This window comes from Zonotrichia albicollis, chromosome 15 (genome assembly GCF_047830755.1).
Source record: "Zonotrichia albicollis isolate bZonAlb1 chromosome 15, bZonAlb1.hap1, whole genome shotgun sequence".
Taxonomy (NCBI): Eukaryota; Metazoa; Chordata; class Aves; order Passeriformes; family Passerellidae; genus Zonotrichia; species Zonotrichia albicollis.
This window is the reverse complement of record NC_133833.1, coordinates 15,744,309-15,771,571: the sequence shown is the minus strand read 5'-3', so window position 1 is coordinate 15,771,571 and position 27,263 is coordinate 15,744,309. Positions and strand designations below refer to the sequence as shown.

At 54.5% G+C, this 27,263-nt stretch overlaps 3 protein-coding genes across 4 annotated transcripts; all 3 read right to left on the bottom strand.

The window, feature by feature from the left end:
• Nucleotides 1–1,396: 1,396 nt before the first annotated feature.
• Nucleotides 1,397–12,516, bottom strand: LOC141730941 (protocadherin alpha-2-like). 2 transcript variants are annotated; one of them, XM_074552236.1, is made up of 2 exons: nt 11,940–12,516; nt 1,401–4,086 (listed from the first exon to the last, which is right to left on the bottom strand). In XM_074552236.1, the coding sequence occupies exons 1-2, from the start codon at nt 12,431–12,433 to the stop codon at nt 1,947–1,949; spliced, it is 2,634 nt and encodes an 877-aa protein (XP_074408337.1). In that variant the 5' UTR covers nt 12,434–12,516; the 3' UTR covers nt 1,401–1,946. The 2 variants fall into 2 exon arrangements, with proteins under 2 accessions (XP_074408336.1, XP_074408337.1); XM_074552235.1 differs by lacking the exon at nt 11,940–12,516 and having other exon boundaries at nt 1,397–4,853.
• A 3,319-nt stretch (nt 12,517–15,835) lies between these two features.
• LOC141730948 (protocadherin alpha-3-like) lies at nt 15,836–19,760 on the bottom strand. The gene is made up of 2 exons (XM_074552243.1): nt 17,713–19,760; nt 15,836–17,664 (listed from the first exon to the last, which is right to left on the bottom strand). The coding sequence occupies exons 1-2, from the start codon at nt 19,738–19,740 to the stop codon at nt 16,894–16,896; spliced, it is 2,799 nt and encodes a 932-aa protein (XP_074408344.1). The 5' UTR covers nt 19,741–19,760; the 3' UTR covers nt 15,836–16,893.
• A 285-nt stretch (nt 19,761–20,045) lies between these two features.
• LOC141730943 (protocadherin alpha-2-like) lies at nt 20,046–27,259 on the bottom strand. Its single transcript, XM_074552238.1, has one exon. The coding sequence runs from the start codon at nt 27,257–27,259 to the stop codon at nt 24,563–24,565; it is 2,697 nt and encodes an 898-aa protein (XP_074408339.1). The 3' UTR covers nt 20,046–24,562.
• Nucleotides 27,260–27,263: the final 4 nt, after the last annotated feature.

The window sequence follows — 27,263 nt, the reverse complement described above, 5'->3', positions numbered from 1 at the left end:
TCCTCTTTGACTTTTCCCTCATGCCAGGATGTTTTGTGCCTTTTCAGCGATAGCAGATAAAAACCGAGTTCTCAAATGTTTGTAATTGGAGTAGTGAGCAATATTGATCCCAATCCCCACAGATCTTCTTCAAGAGATCGCACCAAAAGCACAAGTGCACTCAAAATGTTAACTGGATGAGAGCATTTCAAGAACATAAAACCAGAGCAGGGCTGCTCTGTAGATGTGGAGGTTTGATGTGTACATTCAGACACCAGAATAAGCCATGTGTGAAAACAGGACTCACCATCTCTACCCAGACTGATTGTGTAAGACCACAAGAAGAGGAAGAATAGCACCAGATTAAACCTATCTCTTCAACTGCCCTTAAAAATCATCTCTGAAAAGATGAAACACAGACCACCATGGCAAGAGCTGTGGAAGCTGCTATAAACACCGTACAATACACATGGAAAGCAGGTTGTAGTGCCACCCTCCCACAACAACACCCCCAAAACAGCAGCAGAAATGTTCATCAGTCTGCATGTTACCAGCTGTTAACCAACACATTCCCTGTGTCAGGCCAGAGGCAGCACAAGGAACTGTTTCTGATGGAGATATTCATAATCTCAAAGGACTTTGTGCCTATTTCAGTACCATGTATTATCTCAAGATGCAGAAGGTCTGCAACATCAGATGCTTGGAACATAGAAATGATCCTGGGCAGAAACACTCTGGTCCCATCACGCCTCCTGCTTTCCTCTAAGCATCTCCATTCCCCAGTCTCTAACATTCTCTAGAAAATGATACAATTCCCATTCCAGTTCTCCTATTATATGACTCATTGTCTCACAAATGATTTCAGGTTCCCTCAGAGGAGGCTTCCCAGGGCTCAAGGTCACCTTTCAAACCAGGACATGGCCAGGAACTGCTCAGTGTCACTGCCACATTCACCTCTGTGACAAGGCACAATTTTCTTTCCTACCTCAAGTGACAATTAGACTTTGCTTAAATCTAAAGTCTAATAAAGACTTAAATTAGTCTAAATTGGTCTTTAGTCTAAAGGTTTCCCAGCAGTGAGAACACTGTGAAATCCACACATATGACATCACATTCATGGTCTGACAGACTCTGCAGGTGCATCTTGAGCTCTGGTTGTGAGACCTGACACCAATATTTACTGGAGCGATCATGCTGGGACAGCGCTCATGGCAAAGGACACTTGATCTCATGCTGAGAGAGACCAGGCAACATGATGATGAGCTTACCAATGCAGTGGCTATTTTACTGTGTAGAAGAAATTTTTTGTTGTCGTTGTTTAGAAGAGGATTTACAGGGTACTTCTAAAGGTGTTCCAAATATTAAATATTATATTATATATATATATATTATAAATATTAAAAAAATACCAAAAAAATGTCAGTGTTCATCAAGTCACCTGTTCATCCAGGAATGCAAATTAACAACTACTCCTAACAAGAACTGGGAGGAAAACAACCATGAAAAGGCCATAAACCCTTCCTACTTTCCATAATGACATGGGGACAGAAGTCCAAATTATCTTCTTGCCTTGTATTTTTGTAGAGAACAAATGACAGAACATGACTCCACAGAAGAAGCCACCAGTGATACCACCACGGTCAGCAGACAGCAACGGCAATGAGCAGATAAACAGCGCCTGGCAGACTGTCACCACCACAGCCTAACCTGCTCACCTTCAGCAACCTCGAGTGAAAAACCTACACAAAAAGCAAGAAGGAACATTGTGTCCAAAACTGAAGCCTAGAGGTATCACAGGACAGCTCTCATCACAATCAGCAGAGATTTCATTCTAGGGCAGAACAATTCAAGTCCACAGCTGCAAATACAAGGTGCGTACCCTAAGGGATTACAGCCATACCCTCCCTCGTCAAGGACAAGCCAGCAAATACAAAGGTGCAATTAACACATCTAAACACCCATCGCCTTCAGGCTGCGGGGGCAGAGCCCGGCTGATAAGAGAAAGGGCTTGGGAAAAGAGAAACAAGGAACACAGGGGCAGATATTAGAGGCGAGCAAAGCAGTGCCACACTGACCGTGTCGAGGAGAGCGGAGGGCTCCGGCTGCGTGTCCTTGGCTGCAGGAGCGGGCGGCGGCGGAGGGAAGTTGGGGCTGAAAACCATGAGGTCGCTCTTGGCAGCGCCGTCCGCCACGCACAGGCTGCGGCTGTGGCGCTGCGAGTAGGACCAGCTGCCCACTTCGCTGGCGCACACGAGCGTCGTGGGCCCGGGCCCCGAGAGCACGGCCGCCCGCGGCGCCCAGCGCGACGCCGCGTACAGCACCACGGCCAGCAGGAAGAGGCTGGACACGGCGCAGATGGCCACCACCAGCCACACGTTGGTGGCCGCGCTCGCCGCTCCGGCCCCGAGCTCCACGCCCGCCGCCGAGCGCGACACCGCCGACAACGACGACGACGACGAAGATCCCGCGGCCAGCGCCGCCTCGGCGGCCTCGAGCAGCGACACGCTGAGCGTGGCCGTGGCCGAGCGCGCCGGCTCGCCGTGGTCGCGCACGACGATCAGCAGCCTCTGGCGAGGCCCGTCCGCCTCGTCCAGCGCCCGCGCCGTGCTCACCTCGCCGCTGTAGAGCCCCACGCGGAACGGGCCCTTGCCCCGCGGCTCCCACAGCTCGTAGCGCAGCCACGCGTTGTAGCCCGAGTCGGCGTCCACGGCGCGGATCTTGGCCACCACCTGGCCCGCGGGCGCGCCCCACGCCGCCCACGCCCACAGCGTGCCCGACTCCGAGCCCGCCCCCGCCAGCGCCAAAGCCGCCTCCGCCTCCGCCGCCGCCGCCACGCCGCCCGCCTCCGCTGCCGAGCCCGCGGGCGGCAGCAGCGCCGGCGCGTTGTCGTTCTCGTCCAGCACGAACAGCTGCACCGTGGCGTTGCCGCTCAGCGGCGGCTCCCCCGCGTCCACCGCGCGCACCTCGAACTGCAGCACCTGCAGCTCCTCGTAGTCCAAGGGCTGCAGCGCCCACAGCCGCCCGCTCTCCGCGTCCACCGACACGTAGCTCGACGCCGGACGCCACCCGCTGACACCCGACGAGGAGCCCGCGGCCCCACCGCCGCCGCCCACGCCCACGCCGCCGTCCCACACCGAGTAGCTGACGCGCCCGTTGGCCGCCTCGTCCGGGTCCCGCGCCCACAGCCGCGCCAGCTCCGCGCCCGCCGCGTTGTTCTCCCGCGCCAGCACCGTGTACACGGCCTGCGCGAACAAGGGCGCGTTGTCGTTCACGTCCGACACCGGCACCCGCAGCCCGCGGCTGGCGCGCAGCGCCGGCGCCCCGCCGTCCTCCGCACGCACCTCCACCTCGTACTCCGACACCCGCTCCCGGTCCAGCGCCTCGCGCAGCACCAGCGAGTACGAGCCCGCGAACGTCGCCTCCAGACCGAACGGCGACGCCGGCCACACCCAGCACCGCACGCGACCGTTCTCCCCCGAGTCCCGGTCCGACACGCTCAGCAGGGCCACCACCGTCCCCAACGACGCGTCCTCGGGCACCGGCACCGACAGCGACGTCACCCACACCTCCGGCGCGTTGTCGTTCACGTCCAACACCTCCAGCACCACCTTGCAGTGACCCGAAAGCGAGGGTGTCCCTTTATCTCTTGCTTCAATACGAAAATTAAATACCTTGGCTTCTTCGAAGTCTAGGGCGCCCGTAAGAAGAATTTCTCCGGTGTTCGGATTGATGGAAATCACATCTTTTCCACTTGGGGGAATAAAGTTCGTAACGGTATATGTCACCTCACTGTTGAGTCCCTCATCGGCGTCCGTGGCATTCACTCTCGTCACCAGCGTCCCCACCTCAGCGCTCTCCGGAAGCTGCACTTTATACACCGACTGGTTAAACTGGGGCCTGTTGTCGTTCGTGTCCAGCACCGAGATCACCAGCTCCATTGTCCCTGTCAGAGACGGCCGGCCCCCATCAGTGGCCATCAGCACCAACCGGTGCACGGGAATCGTCTCGCGGTCCAGAGGTTTCGTTAAAACAAGTTCGGGTTCAATATTTCCATCATTCGACTTTTGTAAATCCAGAGAGAAATGCTCGCTGGGGCTGAGTGTGTAGGTGAGCTGCGCATTTACTCCGATATCCGCATCTGATGCGCCCTCCAGTGGGAATGGGAACCCAGGCGGGGAGTTCTCCGATAAACTGAGGTTTTTCCGGGCGGCGGGGAAGACGGGGGCATTGTCGTTGATGTCGGTGACCTCCAGTTGCACATGGAAAACGCGCAGCGGCCGCTCCAGCAGCACCTCCAGGCGCAGCGCGCACGGCGCGCTCTTGCCGCACAGCTCCTCCCGGTCCAGCCGCGAGCTCACCACCAGCGCGCCGCTCGCCCCGCTCACCTCCACGCTCGCCCGCCGGCCCGGCGCCACCAGCCGCAGCCGCCGCGCCTCCGCCTCGCCCGCCTCCAGGCCCAGGTCCTGCGCCAGACGGCCCACCACCGTGCCGGCCTTGGCTTCCTCCGGCACCGAGTAGCGCACCTGCCCGCCCGACAGCGCCCAGGCCGCCTGCAGCACCAGCACCCGCACCACCGCCGCACAACAACGCTCGCCCATCCTTCCTGCCGCGCCGCCCGCCGCCGCCGCTCTGCCTGCCGGCCCCAGCCCGGGCCCCGCACGGCTCCCCGCCGCCGCCCGGACGCACCGGCTCTGCTGCCCGGCCCGAGCCGCCCCCCCGCGCTCACAGCCGGGCTCTCCGCCGCACCGGGGCGGAGCCGCCCACACGGACCCGTTCCTGAGCCTGCAGCGACACCGTGCGCTCCTCCGCCGCCGCACACCCATCGCAACAGGACCCGTGTCGCCGCCTCGGATGGTCATGTCCCCTGCCCTGTTTTGATCCGCTTCTCCTGTTTTCTTCTCTGGTTTTTTGCTGGTTTTGTTTTTTTTTTTTGTTTATTTGTTTGTTTTCTTTTTTCCTGTGTTGGCATGTGCTTGCAAATATATCTTACCTTCCTCCGTCTTTTTATTTTTTCATTTTGATTTCTTGACGCTCTTGGTCTTTCACCGTCTGACTGTGTTTCCCTTTCCTTTTTTTTTTTTTCCTGTCTTTATTACATCATACGTCCTTGACTTTAGTTTTTCTTCTTTTTTGTATTTCGTTTTCTTTTCCCTTTTCCCCGCCTTCCTTCCCTACATTTTATTCCATTTCTGTTCCCTTTCTATCATTCTCTTCTCTTCACTCCACTGCCAGGTCTCAACTCTCAGGCGCTGCTGTGCCAACTACCCTGCAGGACTCGAGCCATCAGCGCCGGAGGTGCTCTCATCAAGGGAGTGGCTGTTAGGGAACTGCTCCGTTCTGCATCTATAGGTACAGTGTGTGCATGCTCTTCAGCTCCTTTTCTTGTTTTCTTTCTTTGTATTCTTCATTGTATTCTTTATCCTTTCTTCAATACATCCTTGTGCCATTAATTTCTATCACGTTTCTACCTTTTTTCTTTCCCCTCTTCTATTTTTTCCTTTCTGTCCTCCTTTCCTGCCCTTCTCCCTTCCTGTATGCAATGATACTGTCAGTGACATGCTAGTGATCTCTTGTAGTTTCTCAATCTCTCACTCTTCCTTCCTTCTATTGCTTATTTGTTGTCCTCTGCTTCTTTTCCTTGCCTGCATTGCTTCGTCCTTCTCTTTCTTCTCAACCTCACTTCCTTGTCCTGTCCCTTCTCTTCTTTTGTCTTTGCCTTTCCTTTGTTTCCTTACGCAACGTTTTCCATGTGATTGCATCACTTTCACCATGAAGCATGGAATGAAAGCAAGCTCCCATTCCTCTTCCCCACCATATTCCATCTGTCGAGAAGATGAACAACTCTCCTGGATTCCAGGCTATTCAAAACAGACAGAGAGCTGCTTCACCTCTCCTCCAGCTCAAAGACCACACTCTCAGCTCCTTTCCTCTCAGTGAAGAGAATTCACCACACTCGGAAACACAAGCCCAAGACACAGCTAATTCAACGCCTGGGAAAAAGGTCCCAAAAGTCCAAATCAACTCAGGACACTCTTCCAATCAGGAACTTAAACCCATTGGAGCACAGTACACCAATGTGCCATGAAGGCTGAGAAAGCAGGGAACACCACAGCTCCTGAGATCTACATTTCTGGCCTCATTTATCACATGTACCGTGAAAGCCAAGCTCTTGCTTCTCCTTTCCAGGCTGACATGCTCTGCCAGAAAAACTCAACACCTTATCCAGGGGCATTAGTCCCAATGGAATCTCTCTCACTTTGCAGCTCCACTCCAGCTAAAGCTGCAAAGGTAATACCGTGGCATTTCCCCCAAGAATATCCCCTCAGCCCCCAATACATCCACTCTGAAAAACACATGAGGGTCCCCCCTCCATCCATCACTGCTGTCACTAATTCACACTGTGCTGGGAAGCAGATGGAACAGAATAAGCAGTGGTGCTTTGCTGGCCATGTCATAGGATACCTCAAATAGGAAGGGACCCGTAAGGATCAACAAGCCCAACTCCCAATCCAGGCAGCCTTTGGTCAACCCAATATGAAGGTTCTCAGACTCAACAGGAACAAAAGCACAACTGTCTCACACGCTCATCTTTTTTAGCTAGAAGGTACTTACCTGCAGCATCACCGGTTGCTTCTTCAGAATGGAAACTTTTTCAGGGAAGGGGAAAAGAGGAATTATGTTTTTTTACCCCCAGTGTTATCAGAGATTTCTGGGGAACATGGATTGGGGAAAATAACACACATTCTTCAAAACCCTTGAAATCACTGGACAGAGCAGAGGGGAAGCAGGAGCAGCAATGGAAAGTTAAAGATGTTGTCTCAGCCTCAGCTCAGAATGCTGGAAAAGCAACCCTTACACTGATTACAAATTGCCACCCAAGGCCTGCCAAAATTCATCAATCTACATTTCACCATCTGTTACTAAGACATTGCCAATGGAAGAGAAGCAAAACAGAGAAATTGACAGTTTGGTAAGAGGAGAGAATAAAAACAAAGGATCCCATTCCACTATATTTAAACACAAGCTTTGCCAATTTCTTCATCCACTGCCTAGCAAAATTAAGCAGGGAGTTTACCAAGGAGAAGTTCAGAGAAGCCTGGCCAAACATGATCAAAATGTGATGAAGCTTCTATTTCACCAAGACCACTTCCCATCAAAAGCAAGTGATCCAAGTTGTGCATGACATGTGTCTGACATCTGGCAGGAAAAGCATGGAGAGTACCAAGAAATGGGGATATGCAGGACTTCTGAGAGGATCCCAGACAAGCACCCCTGTATATTCCAGGCCTTGTTTTTAAAGGTAGTCTGCTTGCATACTCTGTCACTTGCCCATGGAAATTGCCTGTCCAAAGCTAAACAGATATTCTCCAGTTCTTCCCCAATAATACAGTCCATGTTCAACACAATGTCCTCATTTCCTCAGGGAAGAAGCTTCCCCCACTCAAAGTCACCATCCTCTTGATGGATGTCTCAAGGCCTTCTCCATGCCACTTACAGGACCACTGTCACACTACGCAGACACAGTGCCACTGTGACAGACCAGCACTTCAAACTCATTTGGAGCATAAACCAGGCCTTCAGCTCCCCTCATAAATGGCACAAAGAACTTATGAAATGGTGCAAACTCACACAGAATTTGTCAGGCTCTTCCCACCTGTGTGAATCTCACTATGAACATGCTTTGTGCTTTCAGCCATCTCAAGGGGAAACAACATGGAGCTCTACACTAGAGTTCATAAAGATCCTGTGATTAGTGGTGTCACAGCTGTGCTCCCAGTCCACACAGACTTTAGACATGGAAGTGCTACATCAAATGCTAAAGTGCAAGTGCAATCACGATGTCAACTGTGTGGATATCCCATAGAAATGTGGATAATAGTTCTATGATATAACACTAGGCCTGGGCTGCTCTGGAGGGTTTGATGTATATGTACACATTTCAGAGTTAACTATATCAAGGGGGCATGGCACTGCTACCCAGGGTAATAGTGCAAGTGCACAATCAGGGGAAACAAGCACGCAGAGATTACCCCCACTTTCTCAACACATCTGTTTACTAATCCCATCCAAGGAGAAGCAAGGAACCATTATTGCAAAGTCTATGAAGGTGGAAGTGACTGTGGATGCCCAGTACAGCAGGCTGAAACTCTACCCTCACACAACTCCTTTCTCAAAATAAGCAGGCAAAGGTTCATCAGACAACATTCAGCATTCTGCATGGCATCTTCTCTTACACATCGCCTACCGTAATCATTCAGTAACACAAGGAACTCTCTCAGGTAGAAGATATTCATAAGGTCAAAGAGTATTTTTGGCATTTCAAAACCATGTAACTATCTGAAGATCCATAAAACCTGCACATGAAGACACTTTGGACCCTGAAGATCATCCTGTGAAAGAACACTATGTGTTCATCATGCTTCATTTCTCTAGGTATCCTGGGGCATGCATTCTCAAGACAAACACATCATCTCCATTTCCTGTCTTATGTCATGGCGCATAGAATTCCAGTTCCCACAGACAGATCTTCCCACTGCTTAAGGTCATCCCTCACACCAGAAAATTGTCAGGCCCTACCCAGTACCACAGGCCACAGATTCACTCCCCACTTCAAGGCCCATTTCAAGTTTACTTATCCTTCTCAGCAACGACAGCACCACAAAACACTGACAGGCAGTATCATGCACAAGGCTGCACATGTACAAGGTGTCATGTACATGTACAGCACACTTTCTGCAGCTGACCCATCGTGTTTTGCAATGCTCTAACTATCTCAGAAGAAAGCATGACCTGGTAACAATAATCTTTTCAAAGGTGATGTCAAGAAATCTCTTAATGGGAATGGCACTGATGTAATTCTCTGAGAGGGAAACCAAAATGCTGGGGAGCATATGAGTGTAACATTCAAATCTGACCATCTACAGGAATGTTATTTGAGATTTGGTAGGGAAAGCTGGGGCTTGGGGGTTAATATTTCTTTCTAGTTGCAGAGACGAACATTGCCCCAAGGCTTTTGAAATAATGTCACTGTCGATACAAATTTGGAAAGGGCAAAACAAGCCAGGGTGTTCCATGACCCTTCTCTGAATGGAAACAAAAATCCACAACGTAGGGACCAGGCAGCAGGAAGAGAAACAAATTTTGTCTTTGCCACATTTACCTTTGGTCCCATTGGGCTGCCCGAACCCATATGTTACTAAGAAAAGCAAGAAGATACCTCAAAAAAAAAAAAAACAAAAAAAAACAAAAAAAAAAACAAAACAAAACTCAAAAAAAACCCCCAAAAAACCCCAAAAAAAAACCAAACCAAAAAAACCCATCACAACAGGGATAAACTCTATACTGCCTTTATTGTTTCCTTAATGACTCTAGTAGAGGAACCGACTAGATACGATTTTTCCATGGCACTCAAATAGCCACACTGCATCACATCTCTTGCAGAGGGAAATGAATGAAAAGAGATTTCAGTAACAATCCAGAATAAAACAGGCAGGGTATCAGTCAACAAAGACAATAAGGCACCGTATAGTGCTGGGAGGACTGTCAGAACCACAGCCTGCCTATCTTGCATTCCTTCAGCAAACTCGGGTGGAAACCCTAAACAGAACCAGGCAAGACAGTTTCCAAACCTGACACCCTAGGGCACTTCTCATGGCAATAGGCAGTGAATTCATTCTAGGAAAGAACAACTGACACACAGAGCAGCAAACTGCAGCTGGGGACCATAACTGAACCAGGCTGCGGACGATAATTCTATATTCCCCCAAAGGGCAGATGCAAATGTGCTATTGATATCATTAAGCACCCGTGAAGAACCCGTCAAACACTCATCGCTCTCAGGCCGTGGGAATGGAGTCCGGATTCCAGCAAAGACTGTACACCTAGAGGGACAGAAGGATTTGGTACGGATGGGAGACGAGAGCAAGGTATTGGCACTGACCGTGTCGAGGAGAGCGGAGGGCTCCGGTTGCCTGTCCTTGGCTGCAGGAGCGGGCGGCGGCGGAGGGAAGTTGGGGCTGAAAACCATGAGGTCGCTCTTGGCAGCGCCGTCCGCCACGCACAGGCTGCGGCTGTGGCGCTGCGAGTAGGACCAGCTGCCCACTTCGCTGGCGCACACGAGCGTCGTGGGCCCGGGCCCCGAGAGCACGGCCGCCCGCGGCGCCCAGCGCGACGCCCCGTACAGCACCACGGCCAGCAGGAAGAGGCTGGACACGGCGCAGATGGCCACCACCAGCCACACGTTGGTGGCCGCGCTCGCCGCCCCGGCCCCGAGCTCCACGCCCGCCGCCGAGCGCGACACAACTGAGGACGCCGACGAAGATCCCGCGGCCAGCGCCGCCTCGGCGGCCTCGAGCAGCGACACGCTGAGCGTGGCCGTGGCCGAGCGCGCCGGCTCGCCGTGGTCGCGCACGACGATCAGCAGCCTCTGGCGAGGCCCGTCCGCCTCGTCCAGCGCCCGCGCCGTGCTCACCTCGCCGCTGTAGAGCCCCACGCGGAACGGGCCCTTGCCCCGCGGCTCCCACAGCTCGTAGCGCAGCCACGCGTTGTAGCCCGAGTCGGCGTCCACGGCGCGGATCTTGGCCACCACCTGGCCCGCGGGCGCGCCCCACGCCGCCCACGCCCACAGCGTGCCCGACCCCGAGCCCGCCCCCGCCAGCGCCAAAGCCGCCTCCGCCGCCGCCGCCACGCCGCCCGCCTCCGCTGCCGAGCCCGCGGGCGGCAGCAGCGCCGGCGCGTTGTCGTTCTCGTCCAGCACGAACAGCTGCACCGTGGCGTTGCCGCTCAGCGGCGGCTCCCCCGCGTCCACCGCGCGCACCTCGAACTGCAGCACCTGCAGCTCCTCGTAGTCCAAGGGCTGCAGCGCCCACAGCCGCCCGCTCTCCGCGTCCACCGACACGTAGCTCGACGCCGGACGCCACCCGCTGCCACCCAACGATGAAGAGCCCGCGCCGCCGCCGCCGCCCATGCCCACGCCGCCGTCCCACACCGAGTAGCTGACGCGCCCGTTGGCCGCCTCGTCCGGGTCCCGCGCCCACAGCCGCGCCAGCTCCGCGCCCGCCGCGTTGTTCTCCCGCGCCAGCACCGTGTACACGGCCTGCGCGAACAAGGGCGCGTTGTCGTTCACGTCCGACACCGGCACCCGCAGCCCGCGGCTGGCGCGCAGCGCCGGCGCCCCGCCGTCCTCCGCACGCACCTCCACCTCGTACTCCGACACCCTCTCCCGGTCCAGCGCCTCGCGCAGCACCAGCGAGTACGAGCCCGCGAACGTCGCCTCCAGACCGAACGGCGACGCCGGCCACACCCAGCACCGCACGCGACCGTTCTCCCCCGAGTCCCGGTCCGACACGCTCAGCAGGGCCACCACCGTCCCCAACGACGCGTCCTCGGGCACCGGCACCGACAGCGACGTCACCCACACCTCCGGCGCGTTGTCGTTCACGTCCAACACCTCCAGCTCCACTCGGCAGTGACCCGATAGCGGGGGCGTCCCTTTATCTGTCGCCCTAATATTTAGGTCGTATAAATTAACCACTTCAAAGTCCAAGGCGCCCGTCAGTCTGATCTCCCCAGTGTTCGCATCAATGCTGAATAAATCTGAGCCAGAGGGAGGAACAATAGTATCGATTTCATATCTCACATCTCTATTACTTCCTTCGTCCAGATCCGTGGCATTGATTCGCGCCACTAGCATGCCTAGTACGGCGTCCTCAGACAAATGTACATTGTACACGGACTGGTTGAATTGAGGAGCGTTGTCGTTTGCATCCAGCACGTAGATCACCAGCTCCATGGTGCCTGTCAGAAAAGGCCGGCCCCCGTCAGTTGCTGTCAGCACCAACCGGTGCACAGGATTCGTCTCGCGGTCCAGAGATTTCGTGAGTACCAGAAACAGAGACTTACTGCGAGAGTTGCTGTTTTCTTCCTCAATTCTAAAGTGATCGCTGGGACTGATTGTATAGGTCAGCTGCGCGTTCGCTCCGATATCCGCATCCGACGCGCCCTCCAGCGGGAAACGAGACCCCGGCAGAGTGGTCCATTCCGCGATGCTGAGGTTTTTCCGGGCGGCGGGGAAGACGGGGGCATTGTCGTTGATGTCGGTGACCTCCAGCTGCACATGGAAGACGCGCAGCGGCCGCTCCAGCAGCACCTCCAGGCGCAGCGCGCACGGCGCGCTCTTGCCGCACAGCTCCTCCCGGTCCAGCCGCGAGCTCACCACCAGCGCGCCGCTCGCCCCGCTCACCTCCACGCTCGCCCGCCGGCCCGGCGCCACCAGCCGCAGCCGCCGCGCCTCCGCCTCGCCCGCCTCCAGGCCCAGGTCCTGCGCCAGACGGCCCACCACCGTGCCGGCCTTGGCTTCCTCCGGCACCGAGTAGCGCACCTGCCCGCCCGACAGCGCCCAGGCCGCCTGCAGCACCAACACCCGCACCACCGCCGCACAACAACGCTCGCCCATCCTTCCTGCCGCGCCGCCCGCCGCCGCCGCTCTGCCTGCTGGCCCCGGCCCGGGCCCCGCACGGCTCCCCGCCGCCGCCCGGACGCGCCGGCTGTGCTGCCCGGCCCGAGCCGCTCCCCCGCGCTCACAGCCGGGCTCTCCGCCGCACCGGGGCGGAGCCGCCCACACGGACCCGTTCCTGAGCCTGCAGCGACACCGTGCGCTGCTCCGCCGCCTCACACGCTCCGCATATTCGCCTCAGCTGCCGATCCACCAGAGGTATGTTCTCTGCCCGTGTTTTGCTGTCGTGCTCCTCGTTTTTTTCCTTTACTGCTTCCGCTTTCTTTGCACGTAATCTTTCGTTTCTTCTTCTTTCTTCACTCCCATTTTCATTTGTCTTGCTTTTTTGCTCTTCCTTCTATTCGGTCATATTTAATTTCTCTTACCTTTTTTTCTTTGTACCCTTTTCTCTTTCTTCATTGTCTCTCTTCTCTTCCGTCCTTGTTATGCCACTTTCCATTCCTTCCACTCCTTTCCCATCTCCTTCCACCCACCTGAATTCTTTAGCCACACTGCAAGGTCGCCTTTTTTCTCTGGCGCCACAGAGGTCATCCAATCTGGCACCATCAGCGCTGCAGGAGATAATTGCTGGGGAGTTGTGCTGCTCCAACCAAGGCTGTTAGGAACCAACTCTGCTCAATATCCACTGATAAGTTCGTTGCGTGCTGGTCAGGTCAGTGGTCTGTTTTATGTTTCCAATCTTCCTTCGTTTCTTATTTTCATTCTGGTTTTACTTTTATTTGTATGGGTTCATTATTTTCTTTATTACTACCACTACTACTACTACTACTACTACTACTACTACTGTTATCATTACCATTTTCCTTATGCTATATGTATTTTCCCCATTCCATTTACCCTCTTTCCCTTCTCTTTATTTGATCTTTCTCTTTGTCTTTTCATTCATCCTTGTCCCTGTCCTTGGTCTTCCCCCCCCCTCCTCATCTATTTCTATCTTGTCTCTCTGATCGTCCATTTTTTTTCCATCCCTACAATATTTTCCAAATCCTCACAATGCTTTTAGGAATATCTCTCTGTCTTCTTTTTTTACCTGACTTCTTCATGTATCTACTTGTTTAGCTGGTTTGGTTTTTTTAATCTTTTTTCTTCAGTTTTCCTCCTTTCTCTTCTCCCTTCCTCTCCTCCTTTCTTGTCATTGCTTCCTCTGCTGTTCTACCTCCAAAATTATATGTTCTGGACATTCTTTCCTTCAACAAAATATTTTAAAAACACTTACAGCACCCCTGCCAGGAACCACAGACATGCCCTTGGGGCCCGAGTCTCATTTCTCTTCCCTAAACCTCCTATTCACGTGGAGAGGGAGCAATCTGCTTGCTGTCCATGCACCTCCAATTTCCCTCCCTCCAGGAAAAAGGACACACACTTCTGGCTCCAGTGCTCTCAAGGACCCAGAATAACACAGCAAGGCAGTCAGATGGCAAAGAACAGCTCTACTACATCAAAAGAGGTTCCACCACTCTCTGACACAGATGCTGAAGCCACAATTATTGGGATATCTGTGCATGGAGGCCTGGAAGAGTTCAAACAAATCAGGGAATTTTCTGATTCCAGAACTGAAACCTATCAGAGCCCAACACGACAACCCTCCTTGAAGACCTAAAAAAGCACCGGACAACCACAGCTCTGGAGGATTTGTCATGTACCTCAGTGCTTCCTGACTCACTTTCCTCTTGCATGTCCAAAGTTCTCTTCCTCTCTGGAAGGCCCTCACTGCAAAGACAGCACTCTAACAGCCTTGGTATCTACACAACGCCACGGAAAATCTCTCACTCAGCTTAGAATGATCCACTTGGCACACACTCAAACAAAAGCCATGAAGGCAACACCACAACAGCGTCACTAAGAACACTCCCTTGACCCCCTACACGTCTGTTTGGCGAAATGAATGTTGGTCCCTCCTCTGTTCCTGCTTGCTGTCACCCACTCAGGCTGTGCCTGGAAGCATCAAACAGGATCGAGAGCAGGTAACAGCTGCTCTGCTGGTCCAATAGGGTGAATATTTTCCTGATTCAACAAAAAGATGCCGCAATTGAACAGGAACTAAATTACAGCAGTCTCAACAACATCCACATTTGTTCTACGACTTACCTCTTCCAAACTGGTTCCTTCTTCAGAAAATAAATATTTCTGGGGCAGGAAAGCTGCTTTTAAAGGACAATTATGCTTAACATGATCAGTGTTTCTAGGGATGCTGGACAGAAATATATATCTTATGTTCCACAGAAACCAGACAACATGCAGTCTCCATTATGCACTTCTCTCCCAGGGGAAAAAGGAAACAGACCTGTAGCCACAGAAATTCTCTCAAAGTAAACCTTAGAAGACAGGGATATGCATCCCCCACACTAATGGACAATGGCCCAAATATCTGCCACGTTGCCAATGAGAGACAGGAAATAAACCCTACTACAAACAAACCCAGCAAAATAAAAGCATTTGCAGTTTGATAGAGAAGAGAATGATAATAATAAAAAGAACTCCCATTCTCCTGTATTGGAATGCAACTTCTGGACACATCTTGGATACCAAGACCCATCTAGCAAGACAAAGAGCAGAGAGGCAATGAGGGAAGGATTCAGAGAAGGCTCCACAGCATGATCCAAATTCCAAAAGGTTCTCTTTGACCAACAAACTTCCACACCAAACTCAAGTAATTAAAGGCACGAAAGGCAAATGTCTTCACTAAGACCAATGCCAGGAAGAACGACAGTGCCCTAAGGTATGCAGAAGTTCTGCGTGTCCTGAAAGGATCCCGGGGAAAGCAGCACAGTGTGGTGGATCCATTCCTGAAGTATTCTACTGTAATCCAATATTTTGCACCCCGGCAACTGGGATCTGCACAGCAAAATAGACATTCTCTATTCCCTCCCAAAATATGTATTCAAATCCTCCCCTTTCCCCATGCCTGCCACAAAGAAAACACAGAGTGCTGCAAATGCATTCTGTGATTCTTTCATTTTACCCACATGCGAGGGCACTTTGTGCCTTGTCAACAATTTACAAAACCAACCGAGTTCTTAAAGGTTCTGCAAATACAGTCAATGAACAACACTGATTCCAGTTCCCACAAATCTTCTTCAAGAAAATGACACCAAATCTGAACCACAAGTCCAGTCAAAATATTAACTGGGTAGAAGAATTTCTACAATAGAAAACCAGAGTTGGGCTGCTCTGCAGATGTGGAGGATTGGTGTGTACATCCAGACACCAGAATGAGCCATGTGTGATCACAGGACCCACCATCTCTAACCAGTCACCATTCGAGAGCACAAGAAGGGGAAGAAAAGCACAAGAAGATTACACCCACCCACCTCAACTGCCCTTAAATATCATGTCTCAAGAGAAGCACATATCCACCATGAGAAGAGCTGTGGAAGCTGGTATACGTACACGACAATACACATGGAAACCAGTTTATAGTGCCAGCCTCCCATAACAACATCTCCAAAACAGCAGCAAAAATGTTCATCAGTCTGCATGTTACCAGCTGTTACCCAACACATTCACTGTGTCAGGCAGCACAAGGAACTGTCTCTGATGGAGATATTTATAACCTCAAAGGTCTCCATGGCCATTTCAATATCACATATTATCTCAAGGTCCAAAAGGTCTCCAACATCAGACCCTTGAAACTTGGGACAGAATCCTGGGCTGAAAAACACCGTGTCAATCCTGCCTCCTGCTAGACATGCTCCATTCCTCACTTCATAACATTAGTTCTGGAGAAAAAGGCATCATCTCACATCTCCTATTCCTCTCTTCTTATGACACGGACCGTCATTTTACAAATTATTTCCAGTTCCATCAGACAAGTCTTCTCACTGCTCCAGAACAACTTTCGAGTTTTCACAATGACTCTGTGGGACCAGCCAAAATGGAGAAATAACACTCGGCCGATTGAAAATACATTAGACCACAAGGCCAGCTGGCTCCACAATTCTTGTCGAGAAAAATGACACAGGATGAGGACAGAGAAGAAACCAGAGGTGATATCGCCAAAGTTAGCACTCTACAAAGGCAAGAAGGCAATACACAGTGCTTGGGTGTCTGTTACTAGCACAGCCTCCTCCTTTTGCGCACCTACAAAAAACCTCGGAGGAAACACTATATACTGACCGCAAGAGCATTATCTGTAAAGCTGACTCCTTAGAAAAGTGACTTCATCTAAGGGGGAAAACTTTCATGTCCACGCCAAGACACCTCAGCTGCGGACAGTAACAGAAAAGGGGTGCAGCGACACATGTTTTCACTGGCAAGGCTACCGCTGCCATCAGCAGGAGTTCTGGGAATCAGGCAGGACATTGCGACAGGTGCAAAGGTGCCTTTGATTTCTCAAGCACCTGTCAAGCACCCATGCCTTCGGGCGGCGGCAATGTGGCCTGGCTCACAGCACCGACTGCTCAGGGCACAGAAAAAAGAGGCAGAATAAATACAGAAGAAATAAGGTTGAGCAAGGTACTGCCACTGACCGTGTCGAGGAGAGCGGAGGGCTCCGGCTGCGTGTCCTTGGCTGCAGGAGCGGGCGGCGGCGGAGGGAAGTTGGGGCTGAAAACCATGAGGTCGCTCTTGGCAGCGCCGTCCGCCACGCACAGGCTGCGGCTGTGGCGCTGCGAGTAGGACCAGCTGCCCACTTCGCTGGCGCACACGAGCGTCGTGGGCCCGGGCCCCGAGAGCACGGCCGCCCGCGGCGCCCAGCGCGACGCCGCGTACAGCACCACGGCCAGCAGGAAGAGGCTGGACACGGCGCAGATGGCCACCACCAGCCACACGTTGGTGGCCGCGCTCGCCGCCCCGGCCCCGAGCTCCACGCCCGCCGCCGAGCGCGACACCGCCGACAACGACGAAGACGACGAGGAGCCCGCGGCCAGCGCCGCCTCGGCGGCCTCGAGCAGCGACACGCTGAGCGTGGCCGTGGCCGAGCGCGCCGGCTCGCCGTGGTCGCGCACGACGATCAGCAGCCTCTGGCGAGGCCCGTCCGCCTCGTCCAGCGCCCGCGCCGTGCTCACCTCGCCGCTGTAGAGCCCCACGCGGAACGGGCCCTTGCCCCGCGGCTCCCACAGCTCGTAGCGCAGCCACGCGTTGTAGCCCGAGTCGGCGTCCACGGCGCGGATCTTGGCCACCACCTGGCCCGCGGGCGCGCCCCACGCCGCCCACGCCCACAGCGTGCCCGACTCCGAGCCCGCCCCCGCCAGCGCCAAAGCCGCCTCCGCCGCCGCCGCCACGCCGCCCGCCTCCGCTGCCGAGCCCGCGGGCGGCAGCAGCGCCGGCGCGTTGTCGTTCTCGTCCAGCACGAACAGCTGCACCGTGGCGTTGCCGCTCAGCGGCGGCTCCCCCGCGTCCACCGCGCGCACCTCGAACTGCAGCACCTGCAGCTCCTCGTAGTCCAAGGGCTGCAGCGCCCACAGCCGCCCGCTCTCCGCGTCCACCGACACGTAGCTCGACGCCGGACGCCACCCGACCCCCGACGACGACGAGGAGCCCGCGGCGACGCCGCCGCCCACGCTCACGCCGCCGTCCCACACCGAGTAGCTGACGCGCCCGTTGGCCGCCTCGTCCGGGTCCCGCGCCCACAGCCGCGCCAGCTCCGCGCCCGCCGCGTTGTTCTCCCGCGCCAGCACCGTGTACACGGCCTGCGCGAACAAGGGCGCGTTGTCGTTCACGTCCGACACCGGCACCCGCAGCCCGCGGCTGGCGCGCAGCGCCGGCGCCCCGCCGTCCTCCGCACGCACCTCCACCTCGTACTCCGACACCCGCTCCCGATCCAGCGCCTCGCGCAGCACCAGCGAGTACGAGCCCGCGAACGTCGCCTCCAGACCGAACGGCGACGCCGGCCACACCCAGCACCGCACGCGACCGTTCTCCCCCGAGTCCCGGTCCGACACGCTCAGCAGGGCCACCACCGTCCCCAACGACGCGTCCTCGGGCACCGGCACCGACAGCGACGTCACCCACACCTCTGGCGCGTTGTCGTTCACGTCCAGCAGCTCCAGCACCACCTTGCAGTGACCCGACAGCGGAGGTGTCCCCTTATCTGTGGCTTCGACTTGTATCTCATATGACCGAATATCTTCATAGTCCACCGTGCCCACCAAATTAATTTCACCCGTCCTCGCATTTAAAAGGAAATTTTTCATCCCCTTTTCAGGAAAAGTATTGCTCACACTAAATGTCACTTCTCCATTACTTCCCAAATCTAGATCTGTCGCATTCACCCTTGCCACCAGCGTACCCACCTCAGCGCTCTCTGGCAGCTGCACTTTATACACAGACTGGTTGAACTGGGGCGCGTTGTCGTTCGCATCCAGCACCGAGATCACCAGCTCCATCGTCCCCGACAAAGACGGCCGGCCCCCGTCAGTCGCCGTCAGCACCAACCGGTGCACGGGAATCGTCTCACGGTCCAGAGATTTCGTGAGTACCAGAAACAGGGATTCTCGGTATTCCTCACTCCGGTGCAAATCCAGAGAGAAATGCTCGCTGGGGCTGAGTGTGTAGGTGAGCTGCGCGTTCGCTCCGATATCCGCATCCGACGCGGCCTCCAGCGGGAAACGAGACCCCGGCACAGACGATTCCGCGATGCTGAGGTTTTTCCTGGCGGCGGGGAAGACGGGGGCATTGTCGTTGATGTCGGTGACCTCCAGCTGCACATGGAAGACGCGCAGCGGCCGCTCCAGCAGCACCTCCAGGCGCAGCGCGCACGGCGCGCTCTTGCCGCACAGCTCCTCCCGGTCCAGCCGCGAGCTCACCACCAGCGCGCCGCTCGCCCCGCTCACCTCCACGCTCGCCCGCCGGCCCGGCGCCACCAGCCGCAGCCGCCGCGCCTCCGCCTCGCCCGCCTCCAGGCCCAGGTCCTGCGCCAGACGGCCCACCACCGTGCCGGCCTTGGCTTCCTCCGGCACCGAGTAGCGCACCTGCCCGCCCGACAGCGCCCAGGCCGCCTGCAGCACCAGCACCCGCACCACCGCCGCACAACAACGCTCGCCCATCCTTCCTGCCGCGCCGCCCGCCGCCGCCGCTCTGCCCGCCGGCCCCGGCCCGGGCCCCGCACGGCTCCCCGCCGCCGCCCGGACGCACCGGCTCTGCTGCCCGGCCCGAGCCGCCCCCCCGCGCTCACAGCCGGGCTCTCCGCCGCACCGGGGCGGAGCCGCCCACACGGACCCGTTCCTGAGCCTGCAGCGACACCGTGCGCTGCTCCGCCGCCGCACACCCATCGCAACAGGACCCGTGTCGCCGTCTCGGGTGGTCATGTCCCCTGCCGTGTTTTGATCCACTTCTCCTGTTTTCTTCTTTCTTTTTTGTGTGGTTTTGTTTTCTTTTCTTTTTTCCTGTGTTGTTGTTTCCTTGTAAATATACCTTACCTTCCTCCGTCTTTTTATTTTTTCATTTTGATTTCGACGCTGTTCTCTGTCTTTCATCGTCTCACTGTCTTTCCCTTTCCTTTTTTTTCTCCTCTCTTTATTACATCATACGTCCTTGTCTTTTGTTTTTCTTCTTTTTTGTATTTCGTTTTCTTTTCACTTTTCTCCCCCTTCCGTCTCTACATTTTATTCCATTTTCGTTCTCTTCCCATCATTCTCTTCTCTTCACTCCGCTGCCAGGTCTCACATATCAGGCGCCGCTGTGCCAACCATCCAGCCGGATTTGGGCCATCACCACCGAAGGTGCTCTAACCATGGGAGAGGCTCTTAGGGAACTGCTCCGTTCTGCGTTTATAGGTACAGTCCGTACATGCTTTTCACGTCCTTATCCTCTTCTCTTTCTTTGCATTCTTTGTTCTTTCTTCATTACATCCTTGTGTCATTCATTTCCATCACGTTTCTACCTTTGTATTTTCCCGTCTATTTTCTCCTTTCTGTCCTCCTTTCTTGCCCTCCTCCCTTCCAGTGTACAATATTGTCCGTGACACTCTAGTGATCTCTTTTCCAGTTTCTCACTCTTTCACTATTCCCTATTTCTATTGCTTTTTTGTTGTTGTTGTTCTCTGCTTCTTTTCCTTGCCTGCATTGCTTCCTCCTTCTCTTCCTTCTCAACCTCACTTCCTTGTCCTGCCTCTTCTCATCTTTCGTCGTTGCCTTTCCTTTGTTTCCTCACACAACATGTTCCTATGTGACTGCATCACTTTCATCACGTAGCATGGAATGAAAGCAAGCTCCCATTCCTCTTCCCCACCATAGTGCATCCATCCAGAAGAGGAACAACTGTCCTGGTTTCCAGGCTATTCAAAACAGACAGAGGGCTGCTTCACCTCTCCTCCAGCTAAAAGACCACACTCTCAGCTCCTTTCCTCTCAACAAAGAGAATCCACCACACTCTGAAACACAAGCCCAAGACCCAGCTACTTCAATGCCTGTGCAAAAAGGTCTCAAAGATCCAAATCAGCTCAGGACACTCTTCCAAATGGGAGCTTACCGTCATTGGAGCACAGTACACCAATGTGCCACAAAGGCTGAGAAAGCAGGGAACACCACAGCTCCTGAGATCTACATTTCTGGCCTCATTTATCACATGTACCGTGAAAGCCAAGCTCTTGCTTCTCCTTTCTAGGCTGACATGCTCTGCCAGAAAAACTCAACACCTTATCCAGGGGCATTAGTCCCAATGGAATCTCTCTCACTTTGCAGCTCCACTCCAGCTAAAGCTGCAAAGGTAATCCCGTGGCATTTCCCCCGAGAATATCCCCTCAGCTCCCAATACATCCACTCTGAAAAACATATGAGGGTCCCCCCTCCATCCATCACTGCTGTCACTAATTCACACTGTGCTGGGAAGCAGATGGAACAGAATAAGCAGTGGTGCTTTGCTGGCCCAGTCATAGGATACCTCAAATAGGAAGGGACCCGTAAGGATCAACAAGCCCAACTCCCAATCCAGGCAGCCTTTGGTCAACCCAATATGAAGGTTCTCAGACTCAACAGGAACAAAAGCACAACTGTCTCACACGCTCATCTTTTTTAGCTAGAAGGTACTTACTTGCAGCATCACCGGTTGCTTCTTCAGAATGGAAACCTTTTCAGGGAAGGGGAAAAGAGGAATTATGTTTTTTACCCCCAGTGTTATCAGAGATTTCTGGGGAACATGGATTGGGGAAAATAACACACATTCTTCAAAACCCTTGAAATCACTGGACAGAGCAGAGGGGAAGCAGGAGGAGCAATGGAAAGATAAAGATGTTGTCTCAGCCTCTGCTCAGAATGCTGGAAAAGCAACCCTTACACTGATTACAAATTGCCACCCAAGGCCTGCCAAAATTCATCAATCTACGTTTCACCATCTGTTACCAAGACATTGCCAATGGAAGAGAAGCAAAACAGAGAAATTGACAGTTTGGTAAGAGGAGAGAATAAAAACAAAGGATCCCATTCCACTATATTTAAACACAAGCTTTGCCAATTTCTTGAAGGGCACTTCATCCACTGCCTAGCAAAATTAAGCAGGGAGTTTACCAAGGAGAAGTTCAGAGAAGTCTGGCCAAACATGATCAAAATGTGATGAAGCTTCTATTTCACTAAGACCACTTCCCATCAAAAGCAAGTGATCCAAGTTGTTCATGACATGTGTCTGACATCTGGCAGGAAAAGCATGGAGAGTACCAAGGAATGGGGATATGCAGGACATCTGAGAGGTTCCCAGACAAGCAACTCTGTATATTCCAGACCTTGTTTTTCAAGGTAGTCTGCTTGCATATTCTGTCACTTGCCCATGGAAATTGCCTGTCCAAAGCTAAACAGATATTCTCCAGTTCTTCCCCAATAATACAGTCCATGTTCAACACAATGTCCTCATTTCCTCAGGGAAGAAGCTTCCCCACTCAAAGTCACCATCCTCTTGATGGATGTCTCAAGGCCTTCTCCATGCCACTTAAAGGACCACTGCCACACTATGCAGACACAGTGCCACTGTGACAGACCAGCACTTCAAACTCATTTGGAGCATAAACCAGGCCTTCAGCTCCCCTCATAAATGGCACAAAGAACTTATGAAATGGTGCAAACTCACACAGAATTTGTCAGGCTCTTCCCACCTGTGTGAATCTCACTATGAACATGCTTTGTGCTTTCAGCCATCTCAAGGGGAAACAACATGGAGCTCTACACTAGAGTTCATAAAGATCCTGTGATTAGTGGTGTCACAGCTGTGCTCCCAGTCCACACAGACTTTAGACATGGAAGTGCTACATCAAATGCTAAAGTGCAAGTGCAATCACGATGTCAACTGTGTGGATATCCCATAGAAATGTGGATAATAGTTCTATGATATAACACTAGACCTGAGCTGCTCTGGAGGGTTTGATGTATATGTACACATTTCAGAGTTAACTATATCAAGGGGGCATGGCACTGCTACCCAGGGTAATAGTACAAGTGCACAAGCAGGGGAAACAAGCACGCAGAGATTACCCCCACTTTCTCAACACATCTGTTTACTAATCCCATCCAAGGAGAAGCAAGGAACCATTATTGCAAAGTCTATGAAGGTGGAAGTGACTGTGGATGCCCAGTACAGCAGACTGAAACTCTACCCTCACACAACTCCTTTCTCAAAATAAGCAGGCAAAGGTTCATCAGACAACATTCAGCATTCTGCATGGCATCTCCTCTTAGACATCTCCTACCGTAATCACTCAGTAGCACAAGGAACTCTCTCAGGTAGAAGATATTCATAAGGTCAAAGAGTATTTTTGGCATTTCAAAACCATGTAACTATCTGAAGATCCATAAAACCTGCACACGAAGACACTTTGGACCCTGAAGATCATCCTGTGAAAGAACACTATGTGTTCATCCTGCTTCATTTCTCTAGGTATCCTGGGACATGCATTCTCAAGACAAACACATCGACTCCATTTCCTGTCTTATGGTGCATGGAATTCCAGTTCCCACAGACAGATCTTCCCACTGCTTAAGGTCATCCTTCACACCAGAAAATTGTCAGGCCCTACCCAGTACCACAGGCCACAGATTCACTCCCCACTTCAAGGCCCATTTCAAGTTTACTTATCCTTCTCAGCAATGACAGAGCCACAAAACACTGACAGGCAGTAACATGCACAAGGCTGCATATGTACAAGGTGTCATGTACATGTACAGCACACTTTCTGCAGCTGACCCATTGTGTTTTGCAATTCTGTAACTATCTCAGAAGAAAGCATGACCTGGTAACAATAATCTTTTCAAAGGTGATGTCAAGAAATCTCTTAATGGGAATGGCACTGATGTAATTCTCTGAGTGGGAAACCAAAATGCTGGGGAGCATATGAGTGTAACATTCAAATCTGACCATCTACAGGAATGTTATTTGAGATTTGGTAGGGAAAGCTGGGGCTTAAGGGTTTATATTTCTTTCTTGTTGCAGAGAGGAACATTGCCCCAAGGCTTTTGAAATAATGTCACTGTCGATACAAATTTGGAAAGGGCAAAACTAGCCAGGGTGTTCCATGACCCTTCTCTGAATGGAAACAAAAATCCACAACGTAGGGACCAGGCAGCAGGAAGAGAAACAAATTTTACCTTTGCCACATTTACCTTTGGTCCCATTGGGCTGCCCGAACCCATATGTTACTAAGAAAAGCAAGGAGATACCTCAAAAAAAACCCCAAAAAACCCCCAAAAAACCAACAACAACAAAAAAACCCTCCAACACAACAGGGATAAACTGTACACTTCCTTTATTGTTTCCTTAATGATTCTAGTGGAGGAACCGACTAGATACGATTTTTCCATGGCACCCAAATAGCCACACTGCATCACATCTCTTGCAGAGGGAAATGAATGAAAAGAGATTTCAGTAACAATCCAGAATAAAACAGGCAGGGGATCAGTCAACAAAGACAATAAGGCACCGCATAGTGCTGGGAGGACTGTCAGAACCACAGCCTGCCTATCTTGCATTCCTTCAGCAAACTCGGGTGGAAACCCTAAACAGAACCAGGCAAGACAGTTTCCAAACCTGACACCCTAGGGCACTTCTCATGACAATAGGCAGTGAATTCATTCTAGGACAGAACAATTGACACACAGATCTGCAAACTGCAGCTGGGGACCATAACTGCACCAAGCTGCTGCGATAATTCTATATTCCCTCAAAGGGCACATGCAAATGTGCCATTGATATCCTTAAGCACCGTGAAGAACCCGTCAAGCACTCATCGCTCTCAGGCAGTGGGAATGGAGCCCGGATTCCAGCAAAGCCTGCACACCTAGAGGGACAGAAGGATTTGGTACGGGTGGGAGACGAGAGCAAGGTATTGCCACTGACCGTGTCGAGGAGAGCGGAGGGCTCCGGCTGCGTGTCCTTGGCTGCAGGAGCGGGCGGCGGCGGAGGGAAGTTGGGGCTGAAAACCATGAGGTCGCTCTTGGCAGCGCCGTCCGCCACGCACAGGCTGCGGCTGTGGCGCTGCGAGTAGGACCAGCTGCCCACTTCGCTGGCGCACACGAGCGTCGTGGGCCCGGGCCCCGAGAGCACGGCCGCCCGCGGCGCCCAGCGCGACGCCCCGTACAGCACCACGGCCAGCAGGAAGAGGCTGGACACGGCGCAGATGGCCACCACCAGCCACACGTTGGTGGCCGCGCTCGCCACCCCGGCCCCGAGCTCCACGCCCGCCGCCGAGCGCGACACCGCCGACAACGACGACGAAGATCCCGCGGCCAGCGCCGCCTCGGCGGCCTCGAGCAGCGACACGCTGAGCGTGGCCGTGGCCGAGCGCGCCGGCTCGCCGTGGTCGCGCACGACGATCAGCAGCCTCTGGCGAGGCCCGTCCGCCTCGTCCAGCGCCCGCGCCGTGCTCACCTCGCCGCTGTAGAGCCCCACGCGGAACGGGCCCTTGCCCCGCGGCTCCCACAGCTCGTAGCGCAGCCACGCGTTGTAGCCCGAGTCGGCGTCCACGGCGCGGATCTTGGCCACCACCTGGCCCGCGGGCGCGCCCCACGCCGCCCACGCCCACAGCGTGCCCGACTCCGAGCCCGCCCCCGCCAGCGCCAAAGCCGCCTCCGCCGCCGCCACGCCGCCCGCCTCCGCTGCCGAGCCCGCGGGCGGCAGCAGCGCCGGCGCGTTGTCGTTCTCGTCCAGCACGAACAGCTGCACCGTGGCGTTGCCGCTCAGCGGCGGCTCCCCCGCGTCCACCGCGCGCACCTCGAACTGCAGCACCTGCAGCTCCTCGTAGTCCAAGGGCTGCAGCGCCCACAGCCGCCCGCTCTCCGCGTCCACCGACACGTAGCTCGACGCCGGACGCCACCCGCTGCCACCCGACGACGAGGAGCCCGCGGCGCCGCCGCCGCCGCCCACGCCCACGCCGCCGTCCCACACCGAGTAGCTGACGCGCCCGTTGGCCGCCTCGTCCGGGTCCCGCGCCCACAGCCGCGCCAGCTCCGCGCCCGCCGCGTTGTTCTCCCGCGCCAGCACCGTGTACACGGCCTGCGCGAACAAGGGCGCGTTGTCGTTCACGTCCGACACCGGCACCCGCAGCCCGCGGCTGGCGCGCAGCGCCGGCGCCCCGCCGTCCTCCGCACGCACCTCCACCTCGTACTCCGACACTCGCTCCCGGTCCAGCGCCTCGCGCAGCACCAGCGAGTACGAGCCCGCGAACGTCGCCTCCAGACCGAACGGCGACGCCGGCCACACCCAGCACCGCACGCGACCGTTCTCCCCCGAGTCCCGGTCCGACACGCTCAGCAGGGCCACCACCGTCCCCAACGACGCGTCCTCGGGCACCGGCACCGACAGCGACGTCACCCACACCTCTGGTGCGTTATCATTCATGTCCAGAAGCTTCAGATTCACGCTGCAATGACCCGAAAGCGAGGGTGTCCCTTTATCTCTTGCTTCAATCTCCAAGTCATATGATTGAACGTCCTCGAAATCCAGTTGCCCGGCAGTCCGTATTTCCCCAGATTTTCCATCAATTTTGAAAAGATCCTGAATTTTGTCAGAAAATGTATCGCTAAAAGAATAATATACTTCTTGATTAATTCCTTCATCTTTGTCTGTCGCTGTTAGCTGGAAAAACACAGTTCCCGGAGACGTATTTTCCGGTAGTTGCACTTTATACAACGACTGGTTGAACTGGGGCGGATTGTCGTTCACATCCAGCACCGAGATCACCAGCTCCATTGTCCCCGTCAGAGACGGCCGGCCCCCGTCAGTCGCCGTCAGCACCAACCGGTGCACGGGAATCGTCTCGCGGTCCAGAGGTTTCGTTAATACGAGCAGTACGGAGATTTTATTTTCGTCCTTGGATTTCACTTCCAAGCTAAAATGCTCGCTGGGGCTGAGTGCATAGGTCAGCTGCGCGTTCGCTCCGATATCCGCATCCGACGCGCCCTCCAGCGGGAATCTGAACCCAGGAGGCGAGTTCTCCGATAAACTGAGGTTTTTCCGGGCGGCGGGGAAGACGGGGGCATTGTCGTTGATGTCGGTGACCTCCAGCTGCACATGGAAGACGCGCAGCGGCCGCTCCAGCAGCACCTCCAGGCGCAGCGCGCACGGCGCGCTCTTGCCGCACAGCTCCTCCCGGTCCAGCCGCGAGCTCACCACCAGCGCGCCGCTCGCCCCGCTCACCTCCACGCTCGCCCGCCGGCCCGGCGCCACCAGCCGCAGCCGCCGCGCCTCCGCCTCGCCCGCCTCCAGGCCCAGGTCCTGCGCCAGACGGCCCACCACCGTGCCGGCCTTGGCTTCCTCCGGCACCGAGTAGCGCACCTGCCCGCCCGACAGCGCCCAGGCCGCCTGCAGCACCAGCACCCGCACCACCGCCGCACAACAACGCTCGCCCATCCTT